This window comes from Drosophila mojavensis, unplaced genomic scaffold (genome assembly GCF_018153725.1).
Source record: "Drosophila mojavensis isolate 15081-1352.22 unplaced genomic scaffold, ASM1815372v1 contig_136, whole genome shotgun sequence".
NCBI lineage: Eukaryota > Metazoa > Arthropoda > Insecta > Diptera > Drosophilidae > Drosophila > Drosophila mojavensis.
In genome coordinates this window covers 10,247,961-10,263,981 of record NW_025318667.1, presented here as the reverse complement: position 1 = coordinate 10,263,981, position 16,021 = coordinate 10,247,961, and the positions used below count along the sequence as shown (strand labels likewise).

Below are 16,021 nucleotides of genomic sequence, written 5' to 3'. Positions count from 1 at the left end.
AATTAGTCGGAACATTTAACATTGTGTAGCTGCAACAGAGATCAAGGTATTATACATGCATATATATATATATATAGATGTATTTATATACATATATAGTAATATGTGTGTATATAGAATTCGTTTTACTATTTTTTTTTTCTTTTATATTGTTTGTTTAATTGTTTATATACTTATATTTAGTCAATTGAATTGGATTACAATTAGTATAAGGTTGGCAGAAGCGAGCAATTGGTTGTATTTGATTCATTCCCTATGATCCATCAACATTCTCATTGTTATTCGTAATAAACAATTGTAATTAATTAACTGTTTCTTTTTCTTTACAATTTTGTTGTTCTTTTGTTGCATTCATTCAGTGGTTCTTGTTCGTTTTATTCGTTTTTCCTCTCTTTCGCTATTGTTTAACACTTTATCGTCTTTTGAGGCAATGTTAATCTCTTTTGGACCACAGACTAAATATATATAGATATACATACATATATGGTTATATATATATATATATATGCAGCTAACTTAAGACTATTTAATAAAATTGTAAAAAAAATCTCTATTTATATTTATATATATGTATACATATATGTATATGTTAGGTTATCCAAATTCTCTCGCTCAACTCTTTCTTTAGCTACGCTTTTGCACAAGTTTATTAAAAAGAATAAGAAAATAACACACACATTCAATCGCTAAGGTAATAACTATAATAATAATAATAAACATAATAATAAAATAAATATGATTTATTTTAATTATCTGCGTTGGTTGTTGTGTGTGTGTATTCAAGGTATATCATCATCAGCATCATCATTATCATCATCCTCATCATATTTGTATGCCGAAATCCGGAGAGAGAGTGATCAAACACATATGTTTGTCAATTCGTGAACTAATCAATTTTGGTGTATATGAGTGTGTGTGTGTCTGTATATATATATATATATATATATATATATATGTATATATAGATTGCCTGCCGTTCTATCCATGAAATTGTTTATAAAATGCATTCAAGTGCCAGTTCCACTCTACGTTCAGAGTCCTTTCTCTGTGTGTGTGTCTTTTCAGTCCATCTTTTCTGTATATGTATATGTCTGTTTCTGTGTCTGTGGCTGGGTTTATATATTATACATGCCTATGGCATATACCTCGCCTGCTGATCTATCCATAGCTTTTTGACAAGAAAAAAATAAAAATTAATCAAATAAAAAAAAATTAAACAAAAAAAAAAAACAAAACAACAACAATCTAAAATGCATTACTCTGCCGTTTTTCCTTTTTTCCTTTTTAGGTGTGAGCCGCTTCCCTTTCTGCATGTCTTTTCAGTCCATTATCTTCGTTGTAGGTCGCGCCAATGTGGTTCGCGCTCCAAATGCAATAATTTAAGGATAGTAACGAAAACAATCAGGAACAGTATTAAAAGAATTAAATAACCTCCAAATATCTATGCTAAGCTAGTGGAACGATGCGGGCGGCCATTTCGAACCGCTGGAGCTGATCTCCAGTGTCTAATAGATACGCTCATAGAACAGCAGATACGCCTGTGCCTTGAGGGCCGCATCCTCGCTGACTTCCTGGACGCGCGAGTCCGATACGTAATACCATTTGCCGGGCGGTGCCTTCACATTGGCCGCTTCCTCCTCGCCGCTGGCCATGCTCGCCGGCTGATCGGATGAGCCGTCAACGCCCGCAGCAGGAGCAGGAGCGGCACCAGCAGCAGCAGCGGCGTCGGCGTCGGCACCAGCATCAGCACCAGCAACAGACTCATCGACAGCGCCATTGCTTAGGTCAGAGGTGGAATCATCTGTGGTGGATGCATTGCTGCTTGAGCTGGTGAAATCATCGCTATCATCCAAGGCATTCATACGCATCTCACGGGCCTTCTCCTTGGCTAGCAGCTCCTCGAGCTTCTTTAGCTGCTCATCGTCTTGATCCAGCTCAGCTTTGCTGCCGTGCGGCAAGAATTTCCAGCGCTTATCATCGGGAGTCACCTTCGGGCGCACCTTCACATAGGCGGTGTAGTGTCCGCCATATAAGCCGCCAGAGTGCTCCACGACGCCGTAGAGCGCATAGAGCAGCTTCTTCTGCTTGCGATCGATGTTGGGCAAGTTCTTCACTTTGGAGCCGCAGAAGGCGGCTATATCCAGCAGGACAGTGTAGCTGACCGGGCGCGTCAGCTTGCGGAAAATGCAACGCGGCCCCAACTGGAATCTCTTCAGATGCAAGATCAGCACAGCCGGCGGACTGGACACCAGCAGCTGCTTGGTCGCATTTGTATTTACAGTTTTGGCTTGGGGATCGGATCCGTTGATGCGGCGGGTGCAGCTCTCGCAGCCGACTTTGTTCTGGCCCGTCATCAGCTCCACGGCGGTGAAATTGTTGAGACACGACGCCACCGAGCACTCACCCACCTCGCACTGATAGCGCGGCGCAATCGTAGTGCTCCAGTCCGAATAGCTTTGGGTGCGCACACGCTTCGAGGGCGCCGCATTCTTGGCCTGCTCCCGCAGCTTCAGCTGCTCCATCTTCAGCTGCAGCTGCCCCGATGAGAATTGACGTATTAGAGAGGCGCCCTTCTCGCTCAAGCTGGCGTTCACCAGGCTGGCTGCCGCGCCGTCAGCTGGGGCGTTCGCATCGGTCCGGCTGTTGGCTTCATTGTTGTTATTGTTGCTGCTGGTGCCATTGCTGGCGGTGCTGGTGGTGCTGGCCGCGCTGTTGGTTGCTGTGGTGGGTGCCGGACTGGTGGCTATGCCTGAGTCTGTAAACATAAATAGAGCGAGACAACATTAACATTTGCCGTCCCTGTCGTATGCATTCACATTGCCAGCCCATTTAGATTGCTTGCTCACCATTCTCGTCCTCCTCCAGCGAATCCTTGTCCATGTGCTCGGGCGTATCGTCGCGCTTCTCGCCCACCGGCTGCGAGTTGCCGTTGCTGTCTGTGTAGAACTTGGCATTGCGGCCGGCGGCTGCGTCATCAACCAGATTGTCCTCAACGTCGGCGTCAGATTGCTCCGATGTTGTTGCGCTCTGGGAAGCCGATTTGGTACGAGGACCCTCGCCCCAGGGCGCCGAGCGTGTCTTCTCACTATCCGTGTCGGCGGAAGTGGGCTGCGCCTGCCCCTGGCTATCGCCACTGCCGGGCTGCTGCTCGCCATCGACGTCATCTCCGCCGCCGCCGCCGCCGTTTGACTCATCGCTGTTGTTCAGCTTAAGCGAGAGCCGTTGGGCCTGCTTGGTGCGCTGGTGCTTGGCGGCGCGCTTGGCCTTGCGTTCGCGCTCCTTCTCCTTCTTCACCTGAGCTTTGGATGGCCCCAGCGTTTCCGGGCCATCAGTGTGCAGATAAAACGGAGGCGACGGCACGCCCACTTCCGACTCGCCGTTGCTGAGCTTCGGGTTGACACTGTTGCTCTGGTTAGTGGACGAGGGCGAGCTCTCGGGACTAGTTCTGCGACGCTGAGGCGGCTGCGGCTTCTCCACTGCGACGGGCAGTGATATATCCAAGAAGTACTCGTGTCGCGAGGAGATGTTAAAGCAATCCTGACACGTCAGTGTCGAGACGAGAAAGCCGCGAAACACCTGGTCCGGGCGCAGTATGCGATCGGCTGCCTGATTGCCATAGATCTTGCACTTCTGGCGCAGCTCCTCCGACACGCTGCTAATATCCTGATCCTTGTACCCCAAGTTCTGCAATATGACGCGCTGATAGCGCTTCAAGTCCTCAGAGCGCACGCTCTCCAGCAACTGGCGCAGCAGCTCGTGCGCATCGTGCTGATCTCCTCCAGTAAACTGGGGGCATTTGGCGCACAGTTTGTCAAAGAGTTTGCTGGGCGTAAAGACGCCGCCACCGGACTGCAGTTCCTCCAGTGCATTGGCCAGGGCGGAGGTGAGATTGCCCCACGAGCAGAGTGTGCCCCTTATCATGGGCAGCTCAACGTCGCCCTTGTCCTTAAAGTTAAACGTGCCGCCGGGCAGCACAAATCTGCGTGAAAATTGAGTAAAAAATTAGCCAAAGCATTTCCATTTCGTCATTTGGAACTTACTGCTCTCCGGGCTCAGCCAGTTCCTTGAGTACGTCCAGTAAGAATGGCGTCTGAGCCAGACACTGCATAACCGCATTGAAGAAGCACGTATTACCCAAATTGGTCAGACCACGCACGCGTGGCAATCGATCCAGCTCCGGGTTGCCCACAGATGAAGTGGACGGCACGCCAGTCGCCGTCTGACAGATGACACGCTTGTCCAGCACACGCTTGGCCATGCCGGGCACTGAGCCCGTCGAGCTGGCTGACGGCGGTGGCGATGGAGGCGTAGGGGGCGGCATCGGTATGGCCGTATTGCCCACAGTGGTCGCGCTCATCTGTTTGCCCCCAGTCATCGGCACAATGGGACTGATTTGGTCCAGCGTTGATATTATTTTGTACTGCACGTCGGCGACGGTGGCGAGCGGCTTCTGGGCCAGGCGCTTCACTAGTTCCACACAATCGAGCAAGTTCTTGCGCGAGTTGGCGCACACCTCACTGCCGCAGTCGTAGCACCAGATCTTGAATGAGCGCGTGTTCAACGCCAGAGCGTGCGAGTCCGAATGCGGAGTCTGCAGGTGAATGCAACAAGAAGTAATTACGGTTATATATATGCAGATCGGAAAGGTGTGCGATTGCTTTTACCTGGTAGTGGAGTAATGCGTGCTTGTTGCGCTCGCGGCTGCACAGCTGTGTGCCGCACTTGAGGCACAGCCAGAGTGTGTTGTCGTATTCACATGCAGCTGATTCATTGCCACTCTCACTGGGCGGATTCAGTTTCTGACACATCTGGCAATCGTAGAGCAATCCAGTCGATTTGAGATGACGCCGCAAACGTGTCGGATCTACCGCCTTCTTGATGTGCTGGCAACTCGGGGCATTGCTTCCGGCAGCGGCATGGCCATTCACCATCTCCTCCTCGCCCGAGTCTGACCAGCTGCCGCCGTCCTGCTGTGCGTCGCTCTGACGCTTCTTAACCATGCTGCCGCTGCAGGTGTTGCCGTTGACGTTCTTCAACTGACCCAGCGGCTGTCTGGACCCCCTCGCGCGCACTGAAAAGAAAAAGGAGTAGACTGTAGCTAGGACTCGACCAACCAGAAGCACTACGGCGCCTATTGTTCGCTCTAGATAGCGGTATATATAATATGAAATTCTAGTACTCTTATTATTCCTCGTGCCAAGTGCATCAAGTGTTTCGTTGTCCCGCTTGCATTGGTTGTTGTTATTAGAAATATTATCGCCGTTGATGTTGTTGCTCTGGTTTTCCTTTGCTTGTTTGTTATTGTTTTTAATGTCGCTCTTGTTTACTTTTAAACCGGCACCAAAACATACGCGGTTCTCCATTGAGCACTATTAGAGCGCACTAAATTCTAATTTCGAAAAATTCTGTTACTGCTTTGTCTACGTGATACGTTTTTGATGACTGATTAGGAGCTGTGATAGAGATTTTGAACTGATTTGACAGCGCCTGGCCGTTGGCCCTCTTTGTTGTGCTAGACATTCACAGTAGCAATCGTGTCGAGTGTCTCAGCTACTTCGCTCAGTTCGTATCGCCCGATTGATACGGGGCATTGGGTGCACTGAGTGGGAATCTTAACTTGGCTACGAATAGTGCAGCAAGAGAACTGCGGAAACAGGTTTCAAATCTGAGCCAATCAATTATCTGAGGCTAATTATCTGCATACGCTTAAATATGCATTATATAGTGTGGACCAGTTCGGCCTGGGTTCACAAAGCTCATACTAAAACATTTGCTGAGTCTTATCTGCTGAGCTTTAGTACTATCGTTAGTATATTAGTGTTTGTTTGGGTCACCTTAGGCAATCGAAATGCACCGCAAATCAAGCTTCGTCCGCTCAGAACTTCAAGTTGAAAGAGTGTAGAAACTTCGGTCATCTAACAAAAGCTTAGCTTGTTGTTATTGTTGGGCCCGTGTCGGGGTGTTCGGTTGCTGCTCCAGTTCTGGCCACTTAATGGGGAGGCGCAGTGATTGGCTTTATTTATTTATTTTGGTTTTGTTCTATTAGTTTTGATGTCGGATCTTTGACGCACGTTCATTGGCACGCGCCGCGCTTCTCCGACAGCCGCAGCGCTGCTGTTTGAGGTTAAGTTTAAGTTCAAGTGCTGCCATATTGGGTCGCAGCAGTCGCAGTCGCAGCAGTCGCATTCGCAGAGGCAGCATTGTTGTGCTTCGTGTCTGCTTTTGTGTTTTGTGTTTGTGTTGTCTGTCGTGCGAGCCACGCAACGCAACGCAACGCGACGCAACTGCCATAAGCAGCGCGCATTGGAATCTCGGGGACAGTAAACCCATTTTTCTTTCATTTGTTGTTGTTGTTTTTTTGGCAACATATACAAAAGCACAAAGTTGCGCGCATACACATACATACATGCATTGCAGTACGCACACACACACACGCACGCACGCACGCACGCACGTACGTTCACACGGGGGTCGAGACAGGATAGTTATAATGATTGCAACTTTTGTTGGGCCCTTGCCAGTCCAGTTGCAAAAGATTTTGATTTTTTTGCAAACTCATCGTGTGTGCGTTGCGTCGTTTTTGTTGGCTTACCTTGACTTAGTTACTGCAATATGCGATGCACATGAAGTCTTCTAGCGATTCTTTAGATTTGCGCCACCACTGCGTAAACACCAAGCAAACAAAAAAAACGTGAGCTTGAATTGCGTTCACATTAGTGATGTGAAAAAACATCGATGCATCGACAATCGATGTTTTTTTGGCGATGTTTTCCGATGTTTTTATTGATACCGATGTTAAGCGATGCATCGATGTTTGACAGAACATCGGGCGTTAAATTTCACAACATTGCAGAACATATGGATACACTGCCACATAGAAAAATTCGCGAATTTGTTTTATTTTTTTACCCTGTGTTTGCAATGCCAAAGTAAGTAAATTGTTGAAAATATATATAAATATAGTTATTTGCAATTACAAATGTATTTATTCTAGAATAACAACAAAGACAAGCTTTTGCTGGAGGCACTTTACAAAAATTGATGGAAATAGCGCAAAATGCAACATTTGCAACAAAGTTTTGAAGACTGCGGGTAACACGACCAACATGAAGGACCACCTGCGGTCCATTCATAAAATAGAACAAAATGTTGAAGAAATGTTGTTTAAGAATTGAATTAACGAAAAATAACGGAATTGGTAGAAAATATCGATACATCGATGTTTATAGCCGATGTTTTACACAACATCGATTTATCAGTTTGCAAACATCGATGAACATCGACATCGAATTTTCGACCCAAATTTACATCACTAGTTCACATTCGCATCTAATTCGTACGAAAAAAACATCGAAACAATAAATCGATAGTATGCCGAACTGCAACCGTGCACTTCACAGCGAGTGGCTGAGCCATCGATGTGGCATCGTGACAGCTGGTTCCTCCGATGTGGCGGTCGGTCGAGTTGAAACTATCGATAACTTAGTAGCGCGCATTCAAATTCAAATTCAAAATTATTCATCATAACGCAATGGTAAGTGCATCGTTTGTGTTGGTTTTTTTTTTTTGACTTAGTTCATCAAACTGAAGTGAGACCCCATCGAAATTTTATTTTATTGTCGGCTATCTAAATATTTCTTCATGTTTGCTTTCCGGTTTATTGCTGTGTGGCTATTGCTCTTTGCCAAATTGCGTAATAGCACTAATAGTGGTAATAGATTATGCATGCAGCATTCACTTGCTAAACCCGGCTGTCGCCCCGTTATGGCGCCTGGAGGATTGCGAGAAAGCCAAATCGCTTGGTTCCAGGCCTAGGCTATTTACTAATCACGTGCACCCTGCATGAAAAGGTGAGCTTTAATCAACTGAAAACTGATCCATACAGAGCTTTTACTGTGTTTTCGGCTAATTGGCGCCATCTGTTGCCAAATGCCAGCACTTTTTCAGAAACTCGTTTTAAATGAAGCTGATAAAAAAAAACAACAACTTTTTCAGGAATTTTAGTTTTAAATAGTAAAAAAAAAAAGTATATATATTTATATTTATTTTGCTTACAATTTCACTTAAATACTAAAAATTGTGATTCAAGAAGAGTACAAAATAATGAACGCAAAATACTCAGAAAACACTTCATAAAGGCGAACAATTATTGGCGTTTGAGACAGCCGAGGAGATAGTGTGATAGGCGTCTCAATGATGATGATGCCACCAGCCGGCCTGGCGGGCGTTCACGTAACTCTTCAGGCCCTCGCGCTGCGCAATGGACTGATGGGATGGGAAGAGGTGGGGTCCGCTCGTCTCATAGTTGAGCCCGTTGTGCTGGTTGAAGACATATGCCTTGGGTATCTCCACTCCGGTCGAAACGCTAACGCTAGAGATGCTCTGTCCCGGGTCAACGGATGGAGATACTGCGGGCAGATAGGTGCGACTGGGTGGCGCTGGCGCCCAGCTGGTTGACAGTTGGGGCTTCTTGGGTGGTCCAGCGGGACGATATGGCTTATAGATATTGGGTGGGCCAACGGGCAGCGATGGCTGCTGCTGATTGGGGGAATTTACCGAATTCGAGGGACCATAGGCATTATTCCTCAAGTCACAGACGGTGTTCTCGATGAGAACGCCGAGCGGAGCGGTATAGATGCGGAAATTGACATCGTTATAGTCGAGATCGGAGAGCAGAAAGACGGGCATACGATCGGACAGCACCCAGACATTCTTGTTCTCATCGATCTTGACGTCCGCGGGAAAGACTAGGCCCACGTCGTCGCGATCCACAATGCCATGGAACTGCGGCGTATAGGGCATCGACGAGTGCCAGCAGCCGACTGCATTCTGATCGATCAGATTGAACAGCTCGATGCCATCGTCGCTCATCACGCGAGCTGTGGTGTGGGAATTGGGACCGCGCTCGTCCAAGGCAATGAAATCGTGATAGCTGTCCTCGGTGCGCGACTCGTCCCTCAAGATGCGCGTGGATACCGCAAACTGGCGATGGCTGGCCAGGGGACTGAAGTAGAGCGTGCGATAGCCATCGGAACGTATGGGCGACAGCGCCATGCCAAAGATGCCCTCCTCGCCCCACTGGAAGTTCAGGCCGGCGATGTTGTAATCGCCACGCAGTGGGTCCGGGAAGAAGTAGGAGTGGGCCGAGAACCGCCAGGACTTGTTCTGCTCCCAGGAATACGTGATCAGGCCGTAGCCCAGCTCATCGGAGAAATATGCCATTGCATCATCGCAGGTCTTGCCTACGTCCACAGCTATGTTGGCAATGAACGTGTTCGGGTTTGTGTCCTCGGGGCGCAGTTCGTAGCGTCGGATTCTCGTATTCGTGGTCAGATCGAAGACGTTCACGGCGTACGGGCAGGGATTGGTGGTGGTATTGCCAATGCCCACGGTGCCCGTGTCCAGCACCCAAAGCCGCGCGCATTCGTCTACCTTGATGCGGTACGCTGTCGTAATGCTATTTGCGCAATCTCCAGCCGTATTGCTGCGCCAGTCCGGATACGGTATGAGCTCCGGCGAGCCCGACAGACTGCGATCCATATTGATGTAGGTTAATGTGGCCGGAATGCCTAAAAGATATGAGCAAAGTTAAGTATTATCAGTAGAATGAGCAGGTGGATCGAACAATCAATGAACTGAAAGCAGTCCTTTCCACAATATATAACTCGAGTGTAGGATCATTAGCGGTAAGCCATTGGACAATGAATGCGAACACAGATATTCAGTGAAGCTCGAAGATAAAAACTCAACAATTTGCAACGATTTCAATTTCAAGCTGCAGTCTTGGCTGTCGAAAATGCAACTTTCTAGTCGGCTGGCGATTGATGTGTTATGAGCTGGACATCAATCAGTTAGTCAGTCAGTTAATCAGACACTCAGCCAGCGAGAGAGAGAGAGAGAGAGAGAGAGAGAGAGAGAGAGAGAGAGTGAGTCAGTCAACTGTTGTGTTTGATATGAGACGTTGTCAAGTGAGTCGAAGCAACTTTTTCTTGGCTAATGCGCTGACTCCTCGATTCCTCGACTTAAATTAAATGCCAGCAATTTCCGTTGTCATTAGCCACTGCATCATATCATCATCATCGCCATCGTCATCGTCAGCGTCAGCGTCAGCGTCAGCGTCGTTCATATCGTCTGCGTTTCCGCTCCAGTTGACAAGCGCAACTTTAACCAGTTGCTGCTGGTAGCGGGCGTGCGCGACATCGCTCGCACTTATCTTGGCTAATTCTATGAGTGGCATCGACCTACAGCTGTCCCCACAAGCATTGCCACAGCCAACAGCCAACAGGCAACAGCTAACAGCTAACAGCTAACAGCCAACAGCTAACAGCCAGCAGCTAACAAGCAGCCCCCTTCTCTGCCCACGGGCAATCAGCAAAATGCATTTACAAAACGCGAGCTTGAATAAGCAGCATTTCACAAATCCAAATGCAGTTAGCTAATTCGATTTAAGTCTTCGTTTCCGACTGAAGTTGCTTTTCATTTGCTCGCATTGGCAGGGTATATGCTAGTTGGGCTAGTTTACCGTGTGCAAGAGACGGATACGCTTAGAATGAGGAAATTATATTTTTGATATGCAGCAGAAGCATTGGCCTCATCCATATCTGTGCATTGGTTGCATAAATCGATAAATATCGATTTTGGGCAGACAGGAAATGCAAGATTTGTATACGTACATATATGTACATATATGACATTTGCAGTGTAACTTATATGGAAAAAGAAATCGGTAATTATCGATGCCTAGCTGGGGTCTCCATAGGCCGTACATTTATACATTTGTAGAGCTCAGATCTGGTACTGCCTGAAGTGCAATTGAAGTCTGGCAAGACTTTCAGGCAATGGCAAATGGCAGGAGTCACTGCTTAATTAGTTCTATTGCAGCATTTACTCTGGAATGGAAAACTTGTATTTGCTATCGATCTAATCATCTATTTAAATGCATTAGGCCTGTCATGGAATCTGAGTTTAGTTTGGCTTTCAGCAAATCTTTGCCACTTCAAAATTCCAACTCCGACGACCGACTCCAGCTCAAAACTCAATCTGGAATGTCTCGCCCGATGTTTGTGTAATCTGTTTCGTGTGATGACAAATGAATACCCTGTTCACTTAACAGCATAAACAACTTTATTTTGTAGCCACTGCATGCATGTGTCAGCTGCCTGTCAGACTCGATGCATAATTGTGTCCATCCGTCTGTCTTTCGGTGTTTCGGTTTGTAACGCTGATCTGGTTATATGTATTTCTCCGCTCAGCGGACCTGTTCCCATGCATTATAAACAGTAGCGCAATGAGCGCATTTTAATAAACATTAATTTTGGTCGCTTAGCGCGTTTGCAAGTGGTTAAAAACCAATGAATTTACCATTAGCCAGATAACGCCGTCTCCCTCTCTCCCTCTCTTTCTATCCCGATACATCTCCCTGTCTCTCGCTCTCTCTCTCTCTCTCGCTCTCTCTCTCTCGCTCTCTCTCTCTCTCTCTCTCTCTTTACCGCCATGTGTGTGTTCGCATTTCCAGTATGTCAATTGCAATGAGCGATCATTGGCGCGCCAAAAGGAGGCGCATTGAGACATTCGGTAGCTGTTGATATCAATTTGTAATTCAATGGCTCCAAGCTCATTGAAATTGCAAAAAAAAAAAAAAAAAAAAAAAGATGAAAAAAGGTAATCGAATCGAATCGAATCGAAGCGAATTGAATCGACATGCCACAAAATAATTATAATTTGTTTTTTCTCTTGCGAATCGGCTTCGAAATCCGTTTTCATTAGGCTTTAAATTATGTGGGAAACGCGCGATTTGTAAGCGAATTTCAATTCGCCAATTTAATTTGCATTCGGTTCTGAATAATTGCACATTCGAAATGCATTTATCAGCACTGATCAGGTTTGCTTTAATCTACCACATTTACTAGAGTAGTTGGAGACAATTTAATAAATTTATTTAAAACTTAACGATGATAGCGATTTGATATGACTTCATATGAATTTTCGTTTTCTAGCACTGTTAATGCTAATTAAGCAAAAGTCTTGTCGACGTTTTCAAACACTGGCCCATTACAAAACTAATTTGAGACAGCTAACATTCCTAATAAGTTGATATCAAATTAAATACCAAAGTCGACTAGTGTCAATGAATGCCAAACATATTTCATTATCCAGCACTGACAATGGCCAGAGTGAAAATATTGAATCGATTGCTTGAGCCTGCGAAATCCTTAACAATCCCGCAAAAACTCGATATGTACAGAGACTAGCGACAAATTCCATCTCTAGCAAACCGCTTTCGTTTTCCAGCACTGTTTGCATGTCAAACTTGAATGGAATGTGAATTAGGCTTAAAGTATTTGCATTCAACTTGTCAAACCGAAAATATTTCCATTCAACATAATTAAGTTTGTCGCGTAAAAGTTGTATTGTGTGGCAAGATTTGCTGACCAGCACTCGCATATATCAATAGGTATATTGTTGTAAAAATTGAGAAGTAAGTATCTTGTTTAATATGGGAGCCTGCTGTTCTTTGGCCAATCGACAATCGCGTTGTGATTCATTCTTTGTTGACCAACTCATTTTTGTGAGGGCCTGAAGTTGATTGATTTGTTAATGTTTCAATGAACCTTTCAATGGGAATCGAAATTGAATTGAATTGAGCGGCCGGGCACTTGGCTACCTGGTAATACCTTTTGTATCTGTCAACTGACTGCGCTTGTGGCTATTGTAAGTTGTGAACTCCACTTAAGATTAGCTAATTGATTTGGACTTAAGCCACATTTTACGGATTACTTTCGCTTTCGATTACTTTGCCGCACCAAGTTCGACTGAAGCCTATGCGCCCACTTGCCACTTGCCACTTGGCACTTGGCACTTGGCTTTTGGCTTTTGATTTGGCCGACCTTCTTGAGGCGTTGCCAGCGGTGCCATTCCAATATTCATATTCAAATGCCATTCCTCAAATGCGGCCCAAGGCTGCGGTTGACTTGTGAAACCTAGAAATCTGCTCATAGATATTGATTAGGACCTAAGACAAAGCTGTCAATATTTCTGTAAAGTTTCTTTCTTGTGTTGAATTTGTAAATATATTAGACTCGACTGCGTCTCATTTACAGTTTAAGGAAGAGCGGCGGAAACTGAGGGATGGAAGCGAAAGTATGGAAGATGAAGAATGAAAGGTCATGGATAAACTATTATATAAAAGTTGAAGTATGGAAGACTGGATATGGAAGACTGGATATTTCCATATCATGGATATGAAGAATAGAGGATTAAAGATGGAATATGAATGATGGAAGATGGAAGATTGAAGATGGAAGACGGAAAATGGATTATGGATTATGCAATATGGAATATGGAATATGGAATATGGACTATGAAATATGTAAAACTATGGAAGATGAAGAATGATGAACGGAAGAAGGATGGCAGATGGAATCTGTAAGCTGGAAGTTGGATTATGAACGATGGATTACGGAGTATAGATCATACAATATGGAATAATAAAGATGGAATATGAGGGATAGAAGATACAAGGCGGAAGTTTGAAAACGGATAACGAAAAAAGATAGATGAAAAGAGAGAAAGATGAAGCACGCAAAATGTGATCTCTTCTATAATGCGATCTCTCTAAATCAGTGGAATTTTCTAGCAGTATTCCAATACTCTTGCGTACAGGAAGCATTCAACGGCTTGGTGAAATATTTAACTTAACTGTCGAATATTGTGTTATATAATTCAAGTTCGTTTTGCAGATATTTCCTTGACCATTTGGTAAGCCAATTGTCATATCGTGCAGAACCAACCAGAAAGAAAAACGAGCCAAACAAACAACTCAACACAGCACATTATTGCATTCAACTATTCAAACTTGTTGCACTCGAATGCAGCTCCAACTCTCACTTGGAATCGAAACGCAGCTAATTGTTTACTATTGCCATTTAGGTATGTTCAGTTTGTTTTTTTGTTTTTTTTTTTTTTTTTTTTTTTGTATTGGTTTTTCTTGTTTTTCTTCAAGGCTGTGATGAAGCCTTCACAATTTTCTTGTTTTTCATTATTATTGTTTTTTTTTTATTTATTTATAGTTAAATTGGCTTTTCATAAATTGTGTGTGGTAAACTTTTGAGAGCCGCGCAATGCTGCTTTATTGTTATACAACAACCGTTAGAATTGGCTGCTAATTAAATTATGTTTGGCTTAATTGAAGTACGGAATGACTTGGTTTTTCTTTTGAGCACTGAACTCAACTTGGCGGTGGCACAAAAACTTTAGCTAAAAATGATGTTTAAATTAATATTTACATTAAATATTTGTAATTTGTGAAGATATTGAAAATTATTTAATTATAACTGAAGAAATTAAATTGATATTTTCTAATGTTTTAAATTTGTTCCTTAAAAATTAAAATACTATATAGATATTTGAATTTTAATTAGTCCACTTCAAGCTATCACTTCTCCGTTTTAGGAGAATTGTAAAATATTTTAAAATAAAAAAAATTTGAGGCGTAATTTATATTTATGAATATTTTAAACTTCTTTTAAAAAAATTATAACTTTTTTTTTTACATTAAAAAAAAAGACAACTAACAATATTTTTAGCACAAATTTCAATTATTCCGCTTCCGTTCCAAATTACAAAACTTTTGTACATTTTCGTAATACTTTTCTTGTAGTATGTTTCACTCAATCACATATAACTAAATAGTAACTTCACAAGATTTTTAGTTGTAATATGAAATGTAATTTGTTAAACAAATATTAAGCGAATTTCTGCAGCACATTCCGAAATTCTACTCCGATTTACTTCTAAGGCAATTTATGTTGAATGTGATTCAGTCACATGTTCAATCAGAGATAGCAGATGGCCTGATATATCGCTAATTATACGGCAATAGCATCGCAAGTGTCGAAGCACAGGTGTCAATTAGCTGAGCTGGTTGCCTTAATGACATACGCAGAGTCGCGTTGCGTCAATCAGGCAATCAATTTGTTGATCAATCGAACATGTTAATTGAGTGGAAAACAAGTGCGAAACACGACCAAAGCGGGCCGAAGGAGATTTCTGCCTTTTTGGCAAAGCTAATGAGGCCCAAAATGCCTGATTGATTGGTTGATTGACTGATTGATTAATCGATGCACATATGTAGCTCTACTCACCGTCGCGCCAGCGCGGCACTGTGACGAACAGCCGATTGCCGAAGTGCTCGACGCCAACGGGCAGGGCGTTCTGCGGGATGTAGTCGCCGCTGGCGATGGCCTGGTCCTTGAGCCTTTCGCTGGGGAAGGCAAAGTCCAGCTGGTTCCAGCTGTAGCGCTCCTGCAGCTTGTAGGCGGCGTGGGCGTGGCCAGCCAGCAGGAGCAGCAGGCCGAGCAGGCCCAGCAGGCGGATGGGCAGTCGAGGGGCGTGCATGGCGTATGCGCAATACAGCTGCTGAATGGTTGGGAATACACACAAGTACACTGAACAAAAAAGAGTATATATGCAACTGTCTATGTCTTGGCTAAAGGCGCTGGTGTCCTTTGTCCTTTGCTGGGGGCGTGGCTTGGATTATGATTATATTTGTTTGGCTTAAATCTCAGCTCGAGCGGCTGGCGCGTTCACGACTGTTGGCCATAACTTTTCGTTCACGTTTTATATAAACTTATTTTTGCAGTCGCAGCATTAGCAGCAGCAACTGTTGCTGCTGTTGCCGCTGCGGCAGCAACAGTTGCCGAAGGCACAAGCGCGTGGCTTCCTCTTCGGCAGCAGTCGGCCGGCTCGGGCGGCTTGGCTCTCGCTGTGCCATTGTCTTTTGCTACCATGATTGATTTTCACGCATGTTTAGATAAACCCCTGTACCCCTTCAGAGGCCACGCCTCCTTCACCACTGCCCTCTGCCCCCCTGCCCGTGCAGACTGCTGTAGTTCCGTTTAATGAATTTGTTTTAATCAAATCGGCTCAGCGCTAATAAAAAGCCACCCGTGACCCAACTGACCAGCAGCCACGAATTGGATTTCGAATTCGAATTCGGATTCGACTTCGAATTCGAATTCGC

The 16,021-nt window shown here is 44.7% G+C and overlaps 2 protein-coding genes and 2 long non-coding RNA genes across 6 annotated transcripts; 2 read left to right on the top strand and 2 right to left on the bottom strand.

Annotated features, from left to right (window-relative positions):
* Positions 1–1,007: 1,007 nt before the first annotated feature.
* Positions 1,008–6,716, bottom strand: LOC6585140 (ubiquitin carboxyl-terminal hydrolase 45). Of its 3 annotated transcripts, XR_006358081.1 has the most exons (6): positions 5,180–5,276; positions 4,665–5,071; positions 4,041–4,591; positions 2,847–3,979; positions 1,260–2,755; positions 1,008–1,168 (listed from the first exon to the last, which is right to left on the bottom strand). XR_006358081.1 is itself a non-coding variant. In XM_044011608.1 (5 exons), exons 2-5 carry the CDS (start codon positions 4,998–5,000, stop codon positions 1,506–1,508), a joined length of 3,270 nt encoding a protein of 1,089 aa, XP_043867543.1. In that variant the 5' UTR covers positions 5,001–5,071; positions 6,593–6,716; the 3' UTR covers positions 1,008–1,505. The 3 variants fall into 3 exon arrangements, 2 of the variants coding, with proteins under 2 accessions (XP_043867543.1, XP_043867542.1); XM_044011608.1 differs by lacking the exon at positions 5,180–5,276 and adding an exon at positions 6,593–6,716 and having other exon boundaries at positions 1,008–2,755; XM_044011607.1 differs by having other exon boundaries at positions 1,008–2,755.
* A 52-nt stretch (positions 6,717–6,768) lies between these two features.
* LOC116804544 lies at positions 6,769–7,158 on the top strand. The gene is made up of 2 exons (XR_004364535.1): positions 6,769–6,929; positions 6,995–7,158. It is a non-coding gene; the product is annotated as an uncharacterized LOC116804544 (long non-coding RNA).
* An 870-nt stretch (positions 7,159–8,028) lies between these two features.
* On the bottom strand, positions 8,029–15,587 carry LOC6585139 (protein yellow). The gene is made up of 2 exons (XM_002010742.3): positions 15,144–15,587; positions 8,029–9,569 (listed from the first exon to the last, which is right to left on the bottom strand). Exons 1-2 carry the CDS (start codon positions 15,394–15,396, stop codon positions 8,191–8,193), a joined length of 1,632 nt encoding a protein of 543 aa, XP_002010778.1. The 5' UTR covers positions 15,397–15,587; the 3' UTR covers positions 8,029–8,190.
* On the top strand, positions 12,275–14,308 carry LOC26527329. The gene is made up of 4 exons (XR_001449010.3): positions 12,275–12,478; positions 13,101–13,680; positions 13,740–13,929; positions 14,070–14,308. It is a non-coding gene; the product is annotated as an uncharacterized LOC26527329 (long non-coding RNA).
* Positions 15,588–16,021: the final 434 nt, after the last annotated feature.

Bases quoted from the DNA above. Each gene is read 5' to 3' on its own strand.
- LOC6585140 (XM_044011607.1), bottom strand. The intron at 4,592-4,664 runs GTAAAAGCAATC...ATTCACCTGCAG, and splicing joins ACGCATTACTCCACTACCAG to ACTCCGCATTCGGACTCGCA. The intron at 2,756-2,846 runs GTGAGCAAGCAA...TTATGTTTACAG, and splicing joins GCTGGAGGAGGACGAGAATG to ACTCAGGCATAGCCACCAGT.
- LOC6585139 (XM_002010742.3), bottom strand. From the start codon at position 15,396: ATGCACGCCCCTCGACTGCCCATCCGCCTGCTGGGCCTGCTCGGCCTG. The intron at 9,570-15,143 runs GTGAGTAGAGCT...CATATCTTTTAG, and splicing joins AGTGCCGCGCTGGCGCGACG to GCATTCCGGCCACATTAACC.